This window comes from Natator depressus, chromosome 5 (assembly GCF_965152275.1).
Source record: "Natator depressus isolate rNatDep1 chromosome 5, rNatDep2.hap1, whole genome shotgun sequence".
NCBI classification, from domain to species: Eukaryota; Metazoa; Chordata; order Testudines; family Cheloniidae; genus Natator; species Natator depressus.
In genome coordinates, this window is record NC_134238.1 from 69,574,086 (window position 1) to 69,592,356 (window position 18,271).

Consider the following 18,271-nt stretch of genomic DNA (forward strand, 5'->3'; position numbering starts at 1 on the left):
GAGCCATAATTTAGAGATGCCTTCATCATCATGGCAGATGGAAATAATAAATTAGCTTCTGGACTGGGAACTATCCAGTCCATGCACAGACAGATTCACAAGTAAGAAATTACCCTTACATTTCACTTGTTCTCATTTTTCAGTGCTGTTAGGAAATGTGACGGAGAAAGTCTAGTTGGCAAAAAGAGGACAGAACTGTTGTGAAGTGTTTACAAAGATCCTGAGAAGACATAATTCACAGTGACACTTAGCCTGTAGAGAGCAGGCTTACATATGTCCATTAAAGTTGTTGTTTTATAGTGCGCTTCCTGAAGAGTACAAAATTAACTCCTCCGGAGTCAACTTCTACATTTATTGTTCTAAGAGTCTAAGAAAAGTTTGTGTCTGTTTTGCGTATTTCATTGTGGACTCTCTTTGTATTCTGACACCACAGATCTGTTTTCAGACCTTGAACTAGACACATTTAAAAAACCCCAAGACTTGAGATTAATTAGAACTATGGTTTTTTATAAGTTTATTTCTTTAATGTTTTTACATCAAGAACAGAATTACCAAATAGCTAATAGCAAGAAAACTAAATCGCTCTCCAAAAAAACTAAGGGTGAAATATAAATCTAGGTACTGAATCAGTAAGGGTATATGCAATAATACACATATAGCTACAATTATACAAGTAATGATACATATCAAATTACCTCCACCTCCTGTATAAGACCAATGTAAGGACTTTAGTTTTTCTTTGTCTGTTGAAAGCCATATTTTTATAAAATTATAATGCTGTAAACTCCAGAATTAACCCTAATGTTAGTTCTAGCAGAGTAGATCAGAATTGTTTCTTGTTTACATATATAGAAGAACCAAAAGTAAAGGTCATTACACTTATCTTTAATTTGCATCATTTTACCAGGTAATATGTTCTGTTTCTAGACCATCAATCTGAGCAAGTCATCCCACATTTTGAATCCCTCCATGGCTGCCACCTCCTTTACTGGGTCAAGTATCCACTTGCCCCCTTACATATATTTTTGTATTTTAAGAATATCTGCTTTACCAGGCAGGGATCAAGGGGTAGATCCTAACTGGTGTAAATTGGAGCAGTGACAATTTCATAGAATATCAGGGTTGGAAGGGACCTCAGGAGGTCATCTAGTCCAACCCCCTGCTCAAAGCAGGACCAATCCCCAATTTTTGCCCCGACCCCTAAATGGCCCCCTCAAGGATTGAATTCACAACCCTAGGTTTAGCAAGCCAATGTTCAAACCACTGAGCTATCCCTCCCCTTAAATTTACACCAGCAAGGATCTGTGCCAGAGTCTTTCTATATATCTATACAGCACCTAGCATGTTTTGGACACTACTATAACAAACATAAATAATAATAATAGCCACTTCATCTTGGGCATATTTTGTGAAATAATCAGTGTGAATATACTTGTGGGAAAAACACAAGTTTGTTCTTTGTCCTCCCGTGTGGATAGGTGTATTTTATTTTTAAATTAGGTTCAGAAACGTCTGAAAAAATGTTTCTATTAATGCTAGTCAAGGTTTAGTCTTCAGAAATAGTGTCTGTTTCAAATGTCATTACATTGTTTCAAATGTTAGAATTTATTTTATTAGCTAATTGGATATTAACATGAAGCATAAATGTACTAAAATTCCCTGATCATATGAGACTAAGTTGGTGTTATATCCATGGATTTTATTTAAATTGTCTATCTTTGTCAGGCTGCAGTGAAAGCTGTTGTGGCATCAACTCGTCTTGGGAGTGCAAGTGGTCACAGCAGCCACGACAGCAATAAGCCCAGCCGTAATCCGTCTCCAGTTCAAGACAGTGAACCTGAAGAGAAACCTACTCAGGAAGGAGAAGACGCGTCAGAAGAGAAGCCTTAGGTCACTTGCTTTCTTCTTTCAGCTGAGATTTGTCATTTCATGCACCAGCTATCTTGCCCTTCAGCAAGAAAGATTTGTAAGCCTGGCCTGTCTGGTGGCTCTGCTTTGGAGTGCAAAATGCACCAGCTGGTGGTCCTAACTTCAATGCATGTGACTGCTTATGAAATAGTAAATTGTCCTATCAGGTATGTCATGGATACAGTGTTATTTGCCGTAATACCAACAAGTGAAACATGAGACAGTAAATACTACTTACATTAATGCATACACTTCATATACCTTTAGAGAGTGTTTAGAGGTGACGTTTGAAATGAATACTATTTCGTTTTGTTTTACAAAAGTAGGCATCTTCTAGAAATCATTTATTTGAAACTGTTTCCTTTCCGAATCATAATCTCACAGTAAATGAATGGGAACTGATGTCAAGCCCATGCTTTTAAAATGACATCTGAAATGCTGAGCTTTTTATCAGTAATATTTATAAAGTGTTTACAAGGAGAACATAGTATAGAGATTTATATGCAGAAACATTCCACTAATCCTGGTAAGAAATTGAAATTAGTTCTAGTGGCCATGAAACTGTATGTTCCTCCAGTTCGTGTTGAGAATGCCTTACTCCACCTTTAACAGTTTATATACAGTATTTTAATGATAACCAAAATTAGTCTGATTTCTGCCATTTCATTCTCTAGTAAAACGTTAGCAAAACAAAATGATAGATTAGTATAAAATATGATTAAGGTAGTCGCAACTTTTTAAGATGCCATTGTATTTATTCATTACTTTATAAAGCCGTGCAGCTAGAAAATGTTTTTATGGGGGAAATCTGCAATTCCATAAGTTCTAAATACTTGAAGAAAGCTATTCTACTGCAGGGTGATTTTACTCTGGGGAGGCACTCAGATACTTATCAGTGCTCATCACTGTAAAGAACCTAGATAGATGAATAGATACATACAACCCAGAAGCTTTGACCTCATGACTAACTAGTTTTCCATCATTCAGTACAGACTTAATGAGTCCAGATTTTGCTAATAAAGGAGCCAGTCCTGTAAAATGATCTACATGGGCAGATCCCTGCACCTGTGTGCATAGGTGCTGCAACTAGAGTTGCTGAGGGTTCTGCCGCACCCCTGGGCTTGAAGTGGTTTCCATCATATACAGGGTTTACAGTTTGGTTCAGTGACTCTCAGTACCCCCACTACACAAATTGTTCCAGCACCCCTGCCTTTGGGGAGCTCCCATGACTTTGGTTAAGATACATGGGTATGGACCAGCTTGTAGGATCAGGGCCAAGCTCTTTATTTATTTTGATCATATGTGAGACATAATTGATATGAACTGAAAACTGAAAATCAGCATCAATATGTATTTAATTATTTTGATAGTACCTGAATGTCATAATGCATTGGTATATTACAGAAATGACATAAAGAAGCTGAAGTATGTCAGTGCCATTTGCGTTTGTTATACTTTGTAATACTGATAGTTACCCAAGACCCTAATAATCCATTCAGTCTTCCTCTTTTGCTCTGTTTTGAAGTTGCTTTGCCTAGCAAAATTTGCCTTGAAAAACAGCAACAACAAAAAACAACACTATTTCAGCTACTGAGAGAAGCCAGAGTAATTTGTTTTTTGTTGAAATTAAAATAAAAGGTAATGAAATATTATTCATATGGTAGGTTTGCTAAATAAAAATATCTGTGCTAAAACAGAAAAATAACCTGTCTGAAAGGGAAACATCATTGCAAAGTGGTAATCTTGAGTTTTCTAATGCACAGTACTCGCTATTTACATTTGTACAACAAAGATTTGGTGTTCAAGTGCAGCTGAATTTTAAAGCACAAGTGCCCATCCTTGTCCCAGACATGGCTCTTTGGAAGAAAATAAGTGTATATGCTGAAAACACTGGCAGATTTCTTCCTGTTATAATGGCAGCAGGACTTCTATCTGATTTTGCAGATCTGATTGAATAGGCTAAAGGGAGGCGTTTGCAGATCTTCACTTGAAAAAAAATACTCCCTACAGGTACAACCACTGGGAGTAGGATGAGGAGTACATCCCACTGCCTACCATTTTACTGGCTTGTTTTTCCCCCTTGAGGTGGCTGTAGGACGAATGCATTCTCACACCTGGTCTCTCCTTTGGTTACAGTAGCAACACTGGTAGTGTTCAGTCAGCAATTAGTTCAATAGGAGCGACTGAATTGATGTAGGGTTTTTCCTTTATTTTGGTTAGCTTGTTCCAACTTCCATAGATAGAGCAGGCTGCACAGGTATTCCATACTTCAAGAATCTATCGATCATCTTCCTTGAATGGAGATACCTTTATCTGAAATACGTTTTCATTTGTGCAGGATAAAACCGTGGTCCTAATAGGTATGTCAGATGATTCTGGGATTAGTTACACCACAGACTGTCTTTAACGTATGACAAGTATGAACCAAATGTGTGTAAACAGAAGCCATCTCTGACAGCAGAATACAGGCAGCATGGTATTTGTGTGTGAGGGGCTGTATGAGGTTTGTACACACTTTGCCTAATTTCCCCTTTAGTATCTTCAACATCAAATAATTAAGATGCTTGTGATGTATGAATTACCTGTATATGACCAGCATGCCTGACTTATGCAGTGGAACATTACACAGTAGGAGTGGCAGCACGCTGAGGCATGCATGCGAAAGGAATCTTTCACACACTGCTTTTTCTCTCATAAGTCACCCACCAGCAGGTTTTGTCATGGCACTGACTTGGGACTTTGGCACCACTTAGGGCAGGGGTGGGCAAAGTACGGCCCGAGGGCCACATCCGGCCCTTCAGATGTTTTAATCCGGCCCTTGAGCTCCTGCTGGGGAGCAGAATCCGGGGCTTGCCCTGCTCCAGCCGGCGAGCAGGGTCAGGGATCTTGCCCCGCTCTGCACGTGCCGTGGCTCCACACAGCTCCCAGAAGCAGAGGTATGCCCCCTCCTGGAACCGTGGCCAATGGGAGCTGCAGGGGTGGCACCTACAGATGGGGCAGTGTGCAGAGCCACCTGGCTGACCCTCTGCATAGGAGCCGGATAGAGGACATGCCGCTGCTTCTGGGAGCTGCTTGAGGTAAGCACCACTCAAGCCTGCACCCCTCATCCCTCCACCCACCCTCCAAACCCCTCAATCACAGCCCGGAACACCCTCCTGCACCCCCACCCACTCATCCCCAGCCCCACTCCAGAGCCGACACCCCAGCTGGAGCCCTCACCCCCCCTGCTCCCCAATCCCAGCCTGGAGCCCCCTCCCGCACCCTGAACTCATGGCCCTACCCCAGAGCCCACACCCCAACCCCCAATTTCATGAGCATTCATGACCCGCCATACAATTTCCGTACCCAGATGTTGCCCTTGGGCCAAAAAGTTTGCCCACTCCTGACTTAGGGTATGTCTACTCCGCCCTTGGCAGTGAGTCTCCCAGCTTGAGAGGACAGACTTGAGTTAGCGGGGCTCGTGCCAGCACTCTAAAAATAGCTATGTAAGACAGTGCCTTTGAGTTGTGGCTCAGGATGATGCTCGGGCTCTGAAGCCACTGGACTTACTTTAACTCCTACGCTCTTGAGATTCCACCTGTTACTAAGGATATCATGTGGTTTAGTTTTGATTTTGTGCCAATTCCCTCCTCTGCTGGAAAGTAACCTCTCAGTAGGGCTCTTCAGTCACAAACAGGGGAGATGTACTGATCTGGAAAACCTTCATTTTTAGAGTATCTGAACAGAGCAGAACTTCTTAGAGAAAGAGGATATCATCAGTCCATGAAATGCGTGCACAAAACTAAATTTCAAAAATCCAGAGTGAGACTCTGATGCTATAATATGCAAAAAAACCAACCCTCCTCTGTTTGAATGCCCATCCCTTTAAAATTAAATGTGGAAGACTGGGTCCAAAGCTATTAAAGATTTCTGATCCTTTGGAACGCTTCACTTGTCACTGAATCGTTACAAAGCACAAGAAAACAATGAATTATTCAGGTGTTGGCTTGTTACATTGTGATTTTTATTCCTACTTTATGTAAGTGCACTGTAATGGGTTTGTGTATATTAGGCCCATGATCTCCTCCCTGAGTGCAAAAGAGCACATGGGGCAAAAAATGCTAACCCAAAATGCTCTCAAAAGAAAGGGCATTCGTTGCTCTGAGAATGTGCAGCCAGGCTGGTATGCAGAAAGGAATGACCAGAGCCAACCAGCATGTATGTTGCACGTATAAGGGCAAAAGGTTGGTAAGCAATCTGCCATAAAAGGCCCTATGCATACTGTAGGAGAATGAGTGGAATTGGAGAAAGAGGGGTCAGGTTTCAGGAGGGACTGAGTCAGAAATACAAGTTGGGCCCAGTCTGCTTGCCACATCAAAGTCTGAGCCTCAGCCTGTAACACTGGCCACTACATACTTAATAAAGATCTCTTTTGTTCACCTCTACCTGCCTGCTGCATCACTTAGGGCAGGTCTACACTTAACACTGCAGCAGTGCAACGCAACTGCACTGCTGTAACACTTCAGTGAAGACACGACTATGCCAGCAGGAGAGCTTCTCCCATTGCCATAGTTAATCCACCTCCACAAGAGGCGGTAGCTATGTCGACAGGAGAAGCCCCGACATTGACATAGTGCTGTCTAACCAGGGGTATTTTTCACACCCCTGCATGACATAGTTATACTACTGTAAGTTTATAGTGGCCTTACTGTTAATAAAACAGGTACAGGTCAATCCAGCAATCAAAGGAAACAGGAGGGGAAGTGGATAACCGCACAGGAAGGGCTTTATACCACAGTACCCACTACTGGACAGCAGCACATATCAGAAAGGAAAACAGAATGATGGGAACTCCATATGACCAGCATGGCAATGGGTAATTGGCACTAATGAGCAAGTACAGCCAGAGTTTCAGGAAATCCCAAATAAGAATGTTGAGTTGTCAATATACATTCCCTCATCTTCCACACACACCATAGTTCATGATTAAGGCTATGATTTAGTCACGGGTATTTTTAGTAAAAGTCGTGGACAGGTCACAGGCAATAAACAAAAATTCACAGCCCGTGACCTGTCCATGACTTATATTAAAAATGCCTATGATTAAATCTTGGGAGGGGAGGCGCTACTGGGGGAGCACCCAGGGCCAGCAGCACCAGCTGGCGGGGACCATGGACTGCTGCCAGGGCCAGCGGACCGCATCAGCTCCAGCATGCCAGGGACTGCTGCCCAGGGCCGCGGATCACAGCTGCTCTGGCCAGCCACCCAGGACCCACTACCAGGGCTGCCGGATCAGCAGCTGGTGTGGCTGTTCCCAGGGCTGCTCCAGGAGTGGCTGGCGTCACTGGCCCTGGAGCCACCTGAGCAGCTGGCCGCAAAGCCAGCTGCTTGGGTGGCCCTGGGGTCAGCCACATTTAGAATCATAGAAGATTAGAGTTGGAAGAGACCTCAGGAGGTCATGTAGTCCAACCCATTGCTCAAAGCAGGACCAACCCCAACTAAATCATCCCAGCCAGGGCTTTGTCAAGCTGGGCCATAAAAACCACTAAGGATGGAGATTCCACCACCTCCCTAGTTGACCCATTCCAGTGCTTCACGACCCTCCTAGTGAAATAGTGTTTCCTAGTATCCAACCTAGACCTCCCCCACTGCAACTTGAGACCATAGCTCCTTGTTCTGTCATCTGCCACCACTGAGAACAGCCAAGCTCCCTCCTCTTTGGAACCCCCCAGGTAATTGAAGGCTCCTATCAAATACCCCATCACTCTTCTTTTCTGCAGATTAAGTAAGCCCAGTTCCCTCAGCGTCTCCTCCTAAGTCATGTGCCCCAGCCCCCTAATCATTTTTGTTGCCCTCTGCGGGACTCTCTCCAATTTGTCCACATCCTTCTGTTATGGGGGGGGGTGGGTGAGGGCCAAAACTGGACACAATACTCCCAATATGACCTCACCAGTGCTGAATAGAGGGGAATAATCACGTCCCTCAATCTGCTGGCAATGCTCCTACTAATGCAGCCCAATATGCTGTTAGCCTTCTTGGCAACAAGGGCACACTTATCACTTGTCCCTGTAGAAGTCATGGAATCCGTGACTTCCACAGCCTCCACGACACACACAGGGCCCTATTCATGATGTCAGAATAGAGTCCCGACATATCCTGCACTGAAGTGTGTAGATCAAGGCTGCTTGGAGCTCCTTTTTGCACAGTTCTCTTTTTTGGGAGCGGGCATACAGAACATGGGGGCTTTCCTTAGACCAGGCCACTATACACACTTCCACTGCTCTTACTTTTTGCCTACTATAGGAGCGATCTGCTCTACTGACTGTAATGCAATGTACACAAACTCTTTGTTTGTGATAAGGCTGTAGCTTTTCTGATTAATTATTGCAAATTCTACTGTTTTTTAAACTGTGTCCACCACTCAGCCAATGGGACTATCAACACTCAGGCGATATATCATTTGTACACTGAAGTGAGGAAAAAAATATTATAAGGTTTAAAATCTGAAAGATACCTAATTCAATACCTAATGCCTAAGAGACATACACAACTGGACCTTCATTAAAATAGCTGTGTTACATTCTAACTGAGCAAGTCCTTCAGATTCCTCGTACTCAGTTTTTGTGTGCTCTATAATTTGAGATGTTTCAGGATATGTTTTTGAAGCTACTTTTTAAAATATGATTCACACAAATAATGTCTTTGTCCTCTTTTGCAGAAGAATTTAAATAACAAACACAGTTGTTAGAACTGTGCCACTTAACATTGCAGGAAGTAAACCTTACAGCCAGTATAGTTTCATGAAGATTAATGCAGGGTCTGCACTGATATCAAGTGCAAGACACATTTATTTGACCTTGCCTTCATAACATAAACATATAGCAATATACATATGTGCGCGCGCGCACACACACACACACACATATATATAAAATATTTTTAAAACATACCATAACAAAACACGCCACTGCACACACTTCTCCCAGGACGTGACAGATGTTAGTCATGTCACTTAATCCATTACTGGAACATGCTCAGAAACTGTGGTGATCAGCATAGTATAAGAACTTATGTAGAACAGAATAGAATATCTGAAGCAGCCACATTTTGTCTGCAGACACAAGCAGGCCACTTTAATTGACTTCAGTGCACACAAACATATCACTACATTTCGTTACAGTCTTGAAAAATATCGTAGTGGTCATGTCTGCATTCAGCATGGCAGCAATTTTTTAAAGACATTCCATGTCATTTTCCAATATTTCTCAATTGGAAGATAAGCTATAGTGTTTCCAATTAATGTGGCACACTTACTTCAGGACAAAATTCCTTCTAAGGGGTCTATTCTCTCAATAAAGGTATGTAGCTTTGACTTAGGTTAATAAATATTGGGAGCTAGATTTTCTATTATCCTATGGCCCCTTTGTACCAGTCTGCCAGCACAAAGCTGGCCCGGAAGGAGTGCCCCAGCTCTCTTGGCTATCTAATGCAGGAAGGGCATGGCCAAAGAATATAGGCATGGCTGGAGAAATGTTGGGCTTTGGTGATCCCCAGCTGGTGTCATGGCCCTTTGCAGTTACAAACTTCTAGTGAAATTAAGTCAGCTCTAAGGCTGCTCTAAATGACATCAAGGGGGTCCAGCTGAGCATGGGCCCAGCCGACATTGGGTGCAGCTTAGAATCTAACCTTCTGTTTGCACATCAGGAAGAGAACAGACCCCCTCAGTTCTGAGCATAATTGTTTCTTCCTCTTTAACACTGTAGATGATGGATGCAGAGTGCCTGCCATGCTGGTGAATGTTAACTGCCCCAGCTTATACACACACAACCTTGCAACTCACAGTCCCAAAATGTTAATCTGCCAACACTTAAATATCAAACACAGAGGGACTCATCTCTTCCATAGTTTGGCATTTTAAATTCTGATTTCATTTAACAAATGTTAAGAAAGGCCAAATTGCTGCTTGTTTTTCTTCCCTCTCCACCACCATCTAGAGTTGCCAGGTGTCTGGTTTTCAACCGGAATGCCTGGTCGAAAAGGGACCTTGGCAGCTCCGGTCAGCACCGCCGATCGGGCCGTTAAAAGTCCGATTGGCAGTGCTGCAGGGCTAAGACAGGCTAGTCCCTACCTGTCCTGGCACCATGCTGCTCCCACCCTGAGCATCAGCTCTGCAATCCCATTGGCCGGGATCCACGGCCAATGGAAGCTAGGGGAGTGGTTCCTGTGGGTGAAAGCAGCATGCAGAGCCTCCTGGCTCCCTCGCCTAGGAGCCGGACCTGCTGGCCGCTTCCGAGGTGCAACGCGGAGCCAGGACAGGCAGGGAGCCTGCCTTAGACCCACTGTGGCGCCCTTAGACCAGGAGCTGCCTGAGGTAAGCCCCTACCCCAACCACTTGCCCCAGCCTTGAGCCCTCCCCAAACCCAGAGCTCCCTCCTGCACCCCAAACCCCTCATCCCTGGCCCCACCCCAGAGCCCACATCCCAAGCACTCACCCCCTCCAACACCCTAACTCCCCGCTTCAACCCACAGCCCCTCCCACATGCTGAATCCCTCTGCCCCACGCCCCAGCCTGGAGTCCCCTCCTGCACCCCAACTCCCTGCCACAGTCTGGAGCTCCCTCCCGCACCCTGAACCTCTCATTTCTGGCCCCACCCCAGAGCCTGCACCCCCAGTTAGAGCCCGCACCCCTGCCCCAGACCAGTGAAAGTGAGTGAGGGTTGGGGAGAGTGAGCCACCGAGGGAGGGGGAATATAGTGAGTGGAGGCAGGGCCTCAGGGCAAGGGTGGGGCTAGGGTGGTCAGTTTTGTGTGATTAGAAAGTGACCATGCCACCTACCTGGCACTCCGGGGATGGGGGCACATGGGGGGACTAGCGGCTTCAGGGGAGGTGTTCTGGGTTCCAGCAGGGAAGGGGGACAGAAGGGGAGGGTCTCAGGCAGAGGGGGATGGGTCAGAGGCTAGCCTCCCCCAATGGCTCATTCACCTACCACCCATGGTCAGAACCTCTCTTTAATGGGGTCATCAGGGCTTGCTGGGGCCGAGGGCAAAAGCCAAAACCTGAGCCCCACTGCCTGGGGTGGGGGCTGAAGACTGAGGCTTCAGCCCTGGGCAGTGGGACTCAGACTTTACCCCTCCCTCCCCTGCCTGGGGTGGCAGGATTCACGTTTTGGCTTTGCCCCCCCACGGATGACCAGATGTCCTGATTTTATAGGGACAGTCCTATATTTGAGGTACTGTCATATATAGGCACCTATTACCCCCCACCCCGTCCCAATTCTTCACACTTGCTATCTGGTCACGCTACTCCCCTCCACTCCTGCAACCCAGGGCAGCCGGGCTCAGGCTTTGGCCCCACCCCCTCCTGGACACACCTGAACAATGTCAGGCACAGTATCACTTAGGCTGGAACAGTATTAAGTTTCTATCGTTCCCCTGGGAGGAACCTCTTTCACCACTAAGAGGCCCAGGAGGTTTAAGATCTGCAGATGTCCTATGATCATAGCACCAGTTTGAGACCTTAGGTCTCTGAACTGGTGACATGGAGAGCAGAGTGCAGCAACTCACATATTTGAGATACACAGATCTGAGATATCAGCATTGAAGCCTGAACTTGAAAAGATTTATACGCACTTCACTTTATCCAACGTTGGTAGGCCCATTGAAGTCAATGGAACTACTCACAGTTTGGAAGGAGACGCATGTGTGTACGTCTTTGCAGGATCAGGACCTAATTGTGCTGTAGTCAATCTCTGAAAATAAAACATTCTAAATGTAAATATAACTAATTATATAGGTTAATATAAACTTTAGAATAAGGAGCCAGTGGTGCTGTGAGTTCCTCTAGAATTACATATTTCTGTGGTTTCCAGATGAGACCATCATAACACAATAATATAGTAAGCAGCAAAGGAATTAATGCTATTCCACTCCCTCTAATTTGGTTTTATTTTCTATTGCACACATTCTACAAATAAAGTTCCCAATGCTAGGAAGGTGACCATCTCTTTTTTTTAAAAAAATAATTAAAAAGGGCTTTCTAGTTAGTCTGCATTCTGTATTGTCTTATGCGGTCACTGCATTTCATTGTTCTGTACAGGACCATGTGGTACAGTACCTGAGAGAACCAGGGTGCCTATGGAAAAAGTCCCCAAAATGTAATTTTGGTGAAAAAAAAAAAAAGTGCTCATAAATTTAAATACATATAAATTAGCCCACCAAAATGAAAAATCCAAGGACCCACCAACCAGTAAACTCCCATAACAAAAACACTATATTATCCCACCCTGCTATTGGTGGGCTTGCATGAAAGTCTCTATTTTTATTACCTGGGCAATGAGAAAGGGGAAAAAAGCCTCAAGTCCCTCTTCTACACTGGTCACTTCCCGAGGAGACAAAATCTGTCAATAACCATGGCTTAGCCACTCTCACACATACTTATGAGAGAGTGAAGCAAGCTCTTGATGCACTGGTCCCTTATATGGGGAGGAGTCCTGCTCCCAACTTCTGTTTTAACCAAAAAAAAATTTCTCATCACACGCACCCCCACACCTTGTATATATAGCTCCATTAATACGGCTGACAGCCTCCTCTCCAATCTGCCATACCAAACCAGAGGAGTGTTCTGACTGATTCAGGTATGTAGCTTTGAATAACCCTCTTGCACTACTCAGCAAAGCTGGCCTGGTAAGTGTTGAGTGGGACTTTGTTGGGGAACAGTTGGCAGGCTGTGTAAAATGTGAGATGGGTCAAAATGTTACATATGTGTCTGTACATATATGAAAATCTTTATTCAACGGATCTGCTACATCCTACTGCAGTAATATCCTTCCCAGAAAGCAGTGGATAATATCAGCTCATGCAGTCCCTTTCCCTGCTAGTGCAGAGCCCTAAGTGGGAGATTAGTGTTAGTCTACCAGCATTTTAATTTTATTGCCTCATTCTCAGAAGTACCACAATACAGTATTGCATATTATCATACATTCTACACATGCCTCCATTTCCTGGGGTGATGGTGAACTGTCATTGAAGAGTAACAAAATATAACTAAAATATATACACATTGCCTCAAGCAAACCTCAGGGCTGGCTTGGTATTACATACAACATGCCCTGACTTTCTTACTCAACCACCCCTGTCTTGCAGTGTGGTACATAATGTGCTGCTTAAATAGCAGAAATAGAGCCCAGAGAGAGCATGTTTTGTGGACTTGTATTTTATAAAGTGATAAGCTTAAGGGGCATGTGTCAGAACTAAACCATGAGGTGACTGGGAATCTGAGGAGCCTATGCAGGAGAGTCATATTCCCTACACCACTATGCAGCCCTGGGGCTGGTGGATCCATTCCTCTGCAGATCTGCTAAACTTCCCTCACCTGTGGGGCCATGACTCGTAGCCAGCTAATGATCGGTTACTGCTGTGTGTTAGGATAGTTCCTTCCTTGACCCTGTAAGGAGATTACCTGTGTACAGGCTAGCACTGGGGAGCTGATTTCAGGCAAGCTGCTCATTAGTTGGAGGGCTTGTTATTTTGCCTGACCTTGCTTTCTGACTTGGAGAGGTGATGAACTTAAAGAACCAGTATCTAGGTCAAATATTTGATCAGTAAATTACTACCAGAGTGCAGAGATCTCGACTTGTGAAGGTAAAAAGCCTGTTAAATTATAGGCAATAGGCTTAAGCACTCTGCTTCCTTTAATTAAAGTTACCTATAAACAGTGTAATATGGCAGCACTTCCAAAAAAAAAAATCAGACAAATGGTGCTCATTGATTTGTTACAAGGTGTATTTTATAAACCTATTATAAAAGCTTATAAAGCTAGGAATAGTTGAGGTTGGTCTGTATGCTTACTGGACTCCATAACTCATATTTTCTCAATTCTGCTATGTTCTCTCTACATTTGACATACTGTTTTACAACTTGTTATGTAAGAAAAAATCTTGTACCGTCAACAATTGTTTACCTTTAATAACAAAAACATAGTAATTAAAAATCTTAGGGCTGCCTGTTAAGTGTACACACTTTTATTTCAGGCTAATCCTAGTTGTATAATAACTTTTCTCATACTGTGTAAACAAACCATAGGAGAGAATTCAGATCTAGAAAGGAGTATGGAACAGCAGAACTGGCAATGTATTATATTTGGGATTAATGTAATCTTTTATATGCTCATATGGACATGCTGATATTTGCTAAATGAAAAAAATATGCTTTGATGCTGGGAAGTTTATAAAAAAAGATTTGCATGTACAATATGATAATAAATTAGCCTAGAAATGCCTGTTTGTCATTCAATTAGATGAAAAATGTTACAGCCAACTGTATAATGGAGAATATAACATTGTTGCTATTATAAAGGGATATCCTGGCACATACAGTATTTGTTTATAGCTTATTAATCTTGAATGAATTTCAATGTGGCCTCTCTCTCCCTCACCCCCCCCCCCCAAAAGTTAGTAGTTTTGTACAACAGGAGAGCAGTCTTAACCGGTGAAACATTGATGTGTATTGAGGTCAGCGTGAAAGAGGTTGAAAAGTGTTCATAGGAATAACTGTTATAGCCCTCCTTTGATTTCCCAAGCTAGGCAAGATTGGAAGTTGAAACTCCGTCAATAAGGCTTTTGTACTTTTTATATTTAAACCACACTTGCAAATCTGCAGGGTGACAAAGTATGATGGAACCCTGTGGTACAATATGAAAGCTTACGTAGGTCATATTCTAAAAATATAGAGCCAAAAATTCAGATGGCGCATGAGACAATAAGCTGACAAGCATTTAGCCCTGATAGAACCACTAGTGAAGATAGTCCAGAAACTTAAGCACCCTGGACAGTAAATTGAGACCCGCAGAACATCCTGCCATCTTATAGCTTACGAAAGCACAAAAGGCTAGGTTCACAAAGGTACTTAGCCATAGTGACACTCATTGCTACCACTCCTAACTTTTAGGTACCTAGAAAAATCACTGAGATTCACAAAGCCTGAGTTTGGAATGTAGGCTCCCAGTACAATGAATGAGCAGAGATAGGTGCCTCCATAGAGGATTCACAGAAGCTAACCAGCACTGTCCTAAGCTAGCCAATGGGAGATGCCAAGGCATTTGTGCTAAATCCTGCCCTCTCTCAGAGATAAGCATTCATGTCCAGGCTGCAGGGAGATGCCTCTTTCTAAAAGCATTGCTCAGCTGTAACCCTCTCTTGGAGTTAGTTGCGTAGGTAGTTTTTTGCAGGAAGAAGAGGATGCACTCTCCCTTCATCGCTTTTAGCCCAGTGATTAGGGTACTCACCTGAGATGTGGGAGACCCCAGTTCAAGTCTCTCCTCTGCCCAATGAGAAGGGATTTTTACAGGGCTCTGCCACCACTTAGGTGAGTGCCCTAACCACTGAGCTATGGGATCGTCTGATGAAAACGTACAGGATAGGGCAACAGAAATGAGTAGGGTATGAAACAGCTTCCACCTGAGGAGAAATTAAAAAGACTGGGACTGTTCATCTTAGAAAAGTGATGACTAAGGGAGGATACGACAGAGGCCTATAAAATCATGAATGGTGTGGAGCAAGTGAATAGGGCTGTGTTATTCTACTCTGTCACATAACACAAGAACCAGGAGTCCCTGAATGAAATTAATAGGCAGCAGGTTTAAAACAAGCATAAGGAAGTTCTTCTTCACACAACACATAGTCAACTAGTTGCCAGGGGATGTTGTGAAGGATATAACTGGGCTAAAAAAAGAATTAGGTAAGTTAGCCAAGACAACCAGGGACTAAACCCCATGTTCTGGATGTCCCTAAACCTTTGCCAGAAGCTTGGACTGGCTGACAAGGGATGGATCAGTTGCTTAATTACCCTGTTCTGGTCCTTCCCTCTTAAGCATCTGGCACCAGCCACTGTTGGAAGACAGGTCATTAGTCTGACCCCCATATGGCCATTCTTATGTTCCTATGATAGGGGTTTTTCTGTCTCTCCTGTTGAAGCTGTTCCACTTTTAGTAAGAGGTGAGAGAGCAACTCTGTACCCTAAAGCACTCACCTGGGAGGTGGGGGACCAGGATTCAGTCCACCTGCTCCAAAGATTTTTTTTTCATTATTTATCCACAGAGGAAAAGTTTCAACAGATGAGACTCAAGGAGCCCCATATCAGAATAGCCATATGAGAGGTGTCAGAGCCCTGTTCTAATCTCTTGTCCTCATCAGGTGGAGGGAGAATTTGAATTAGTAGGGTGACCAGACAGCAAGTGTGAAAAACTGGGACAGGGGGTGGGGGGTAATAGGAGCCTATATAAGAAAAAAGACCCTAAAATCGGGACATCTGGTCACCCTATGAATTGGTGACCTACCCCATCCCAGGTGAGTACCTAGCCACCAGTGAGGAGAAGAGCATTGTCCTCCCACTTTCTCCCCTCACTAGGCTGTGCTGTGTAAGCTTATCTATAGGGGTACATGCTGATAGGCAAGCTCTAAGACACTTACCTGATTGGGCCATTCAAGTGAGTTAAGCGGAGGAATGCCTGTCCTCTGGTTTGTGAATCACTTTGGGGCTCAGCTGGATGCTTGGTGTGGGGCTGCAGCGTGCATGTTGAAGCAGACACATAGGCATCTAGGGAACCTTTACTGCAAAAATGAGTACACCTTGCAAGTTTTGGCCCCTACAGGGTTTGACAGCTGAGCAGGGATTGTGTGAATCTTGGTAGGGCCCAGTACAGGGCTTTAGACACCTAACATAGCAACTAAGCACCTAATTCCTTCTGTGATTCTAGCCCAAAGTTACTATGCTGCCAGAAGTGAAGCCAGCTATAATCCCATGTTAGTCTTTTCCTCCCTTTTCTTATTAGTTAAAACACTGCTTCCTCTTCAGTATGTGCCACATGTGCAAATGCCATTTTGTCTGCAATGTACAACTAGGCAGCTGGCTTGGAACATGTCAATATTTTTATCTGTACTGTCATGTCTCTGCACTCAAACTATTGTATGACTCCTTTTCTTTTCTTTTTTAAGAATAATGTATAACAGACGTCTTCCCTCCCCCTCATTATAAGCTTTTATTTCTCCTTCAGGGCAGAGGATCAACTAGTGGGTAAAGCATGACTAGGAATTGTCTTCAGCTCAGCTCCTGCAAATTTCTCCATGCAGACAGACCCCTCTAGCCCCCCCCATGGAGCCTCACTAAAGTCAATAGGGCTGCATGCAGCTATAGGGATCTACCGACATGCAGCAAACTGCAGGATCACAGGTTTGATGGCTAGTCTTGGCTGTAGAATTGATTTTTCTGTTTAGCCTTGGGCAAGTCACATTGGGAATATCTTCAGTGCAGTAGACCAAGGTACTTACACTTTCATTACCTCCCGTGAATTAGCCTAGCACAAATGACGGCAGCCACATTGCAAAGTGACATGTGAACTGCTGACTCCATGCTGATACTGCTCTCACTCAAGTGTGGCACAGAGATCTGGGCACAGAGCCCATGACTCTGCACTGCAGTAAGCTGTGCCCCTCTGTGAATTCTTTTCTAGTGAATTGGTGGAGAACACATCTATCCTCTGGGTATGGGCAGGGCAAGGAAGAGACAAACTGCAGGAAGGCACTGAAGGACTAGCAGCATTTGAGTGGAGCTAGCCTTTGTTTATACTACAGAGCAGTCACGGTAGCAGCTGATGAGTTGTACTCACTTGAGCTTTAGCCTCGGCCCTCCAAGTTTTTTATGACGACAGGATTTAAGTTGGGATAATACTGAACTTATAGCACAAGTGAACATTGCAGTGAAGAGAGACCCTGTGTCTCTGTATTGCACTTTGAGAACCATATGTGGCTCCTGGAAAAGGGGAACACTATGAAAATTAACTTAAGACCATCCAATGAAAGGCCTTATTGAAATGCTAAGCATCTCAGGCCACTCTGAAGTTTTCCTGTGAAACTCTGGGAGACATGGCTATTAAGAAAAAACATGAAGTTGAAAGTCAGTAAGTGTCTCAATTTTCTTGGGTCAGGGAGCAGATGAAAGACATTTTCAGTCCCAAGTGGTGTTAGAGCCAAAGTGCCCAAGCAGTCTGTGTCTGCTTCTACACCCTATTGTGGGGTGTAATTTACTGCCTCTACCTTCAAAGCTGGGCAGCTGGAGAGCAGCAGCTGCTGGCCGGGAGCCCAGTTCTGAAGGCAGAGCTGCCGCCAGCAGCTGTGCAGAAGTAAGGATGGCATGGTATGGTATTGCAACCTTTACATCTGCAGAGATGGGCCCTCAGTCACTGCTCTCTGGTCACCCACCTCTGAAGGTAGTGCAGAAGTAAGGGTGGTAATACTTCAACCCTCCCCCCCTAAAATAACCTTGTTACCCCCTCCCCCCGCAACTCCCTTTTGGACTAGGACCACCAACTTAAGAAATGCTTATCTCCCCCC

The 18,271-nt window shown here is 44.2% G+C and overlaps 1 protein-coding gene across 1 annotated transcript in view; it reads left to right on the forward strand.

Annotated features, from left to right (window-relative positions):
* Positions 1 to 5,154, forward strand: part of CAMK4 (calcium/calmodulin dependent protein kinase IV) — a 294,805-nt gene extending 289,651 nt beyond the window's left edge. The window contains exon 11 of the mRNA XM_074952952.1: positions 1,726 to 5,154. Coding sequence (XP_074809053.1) covers positions 1,726 to 1,890 — 165 coding nt within the window. The 3' untranslated portion in view covers positions 1,891 to 5,154. The remainder of the gene's footprint in view (positions 1 to 1,725) is intronic.
* The last annotated feature ends 13,117 nt before the right edge of the window (positions 5,155 to 18,271 follow it).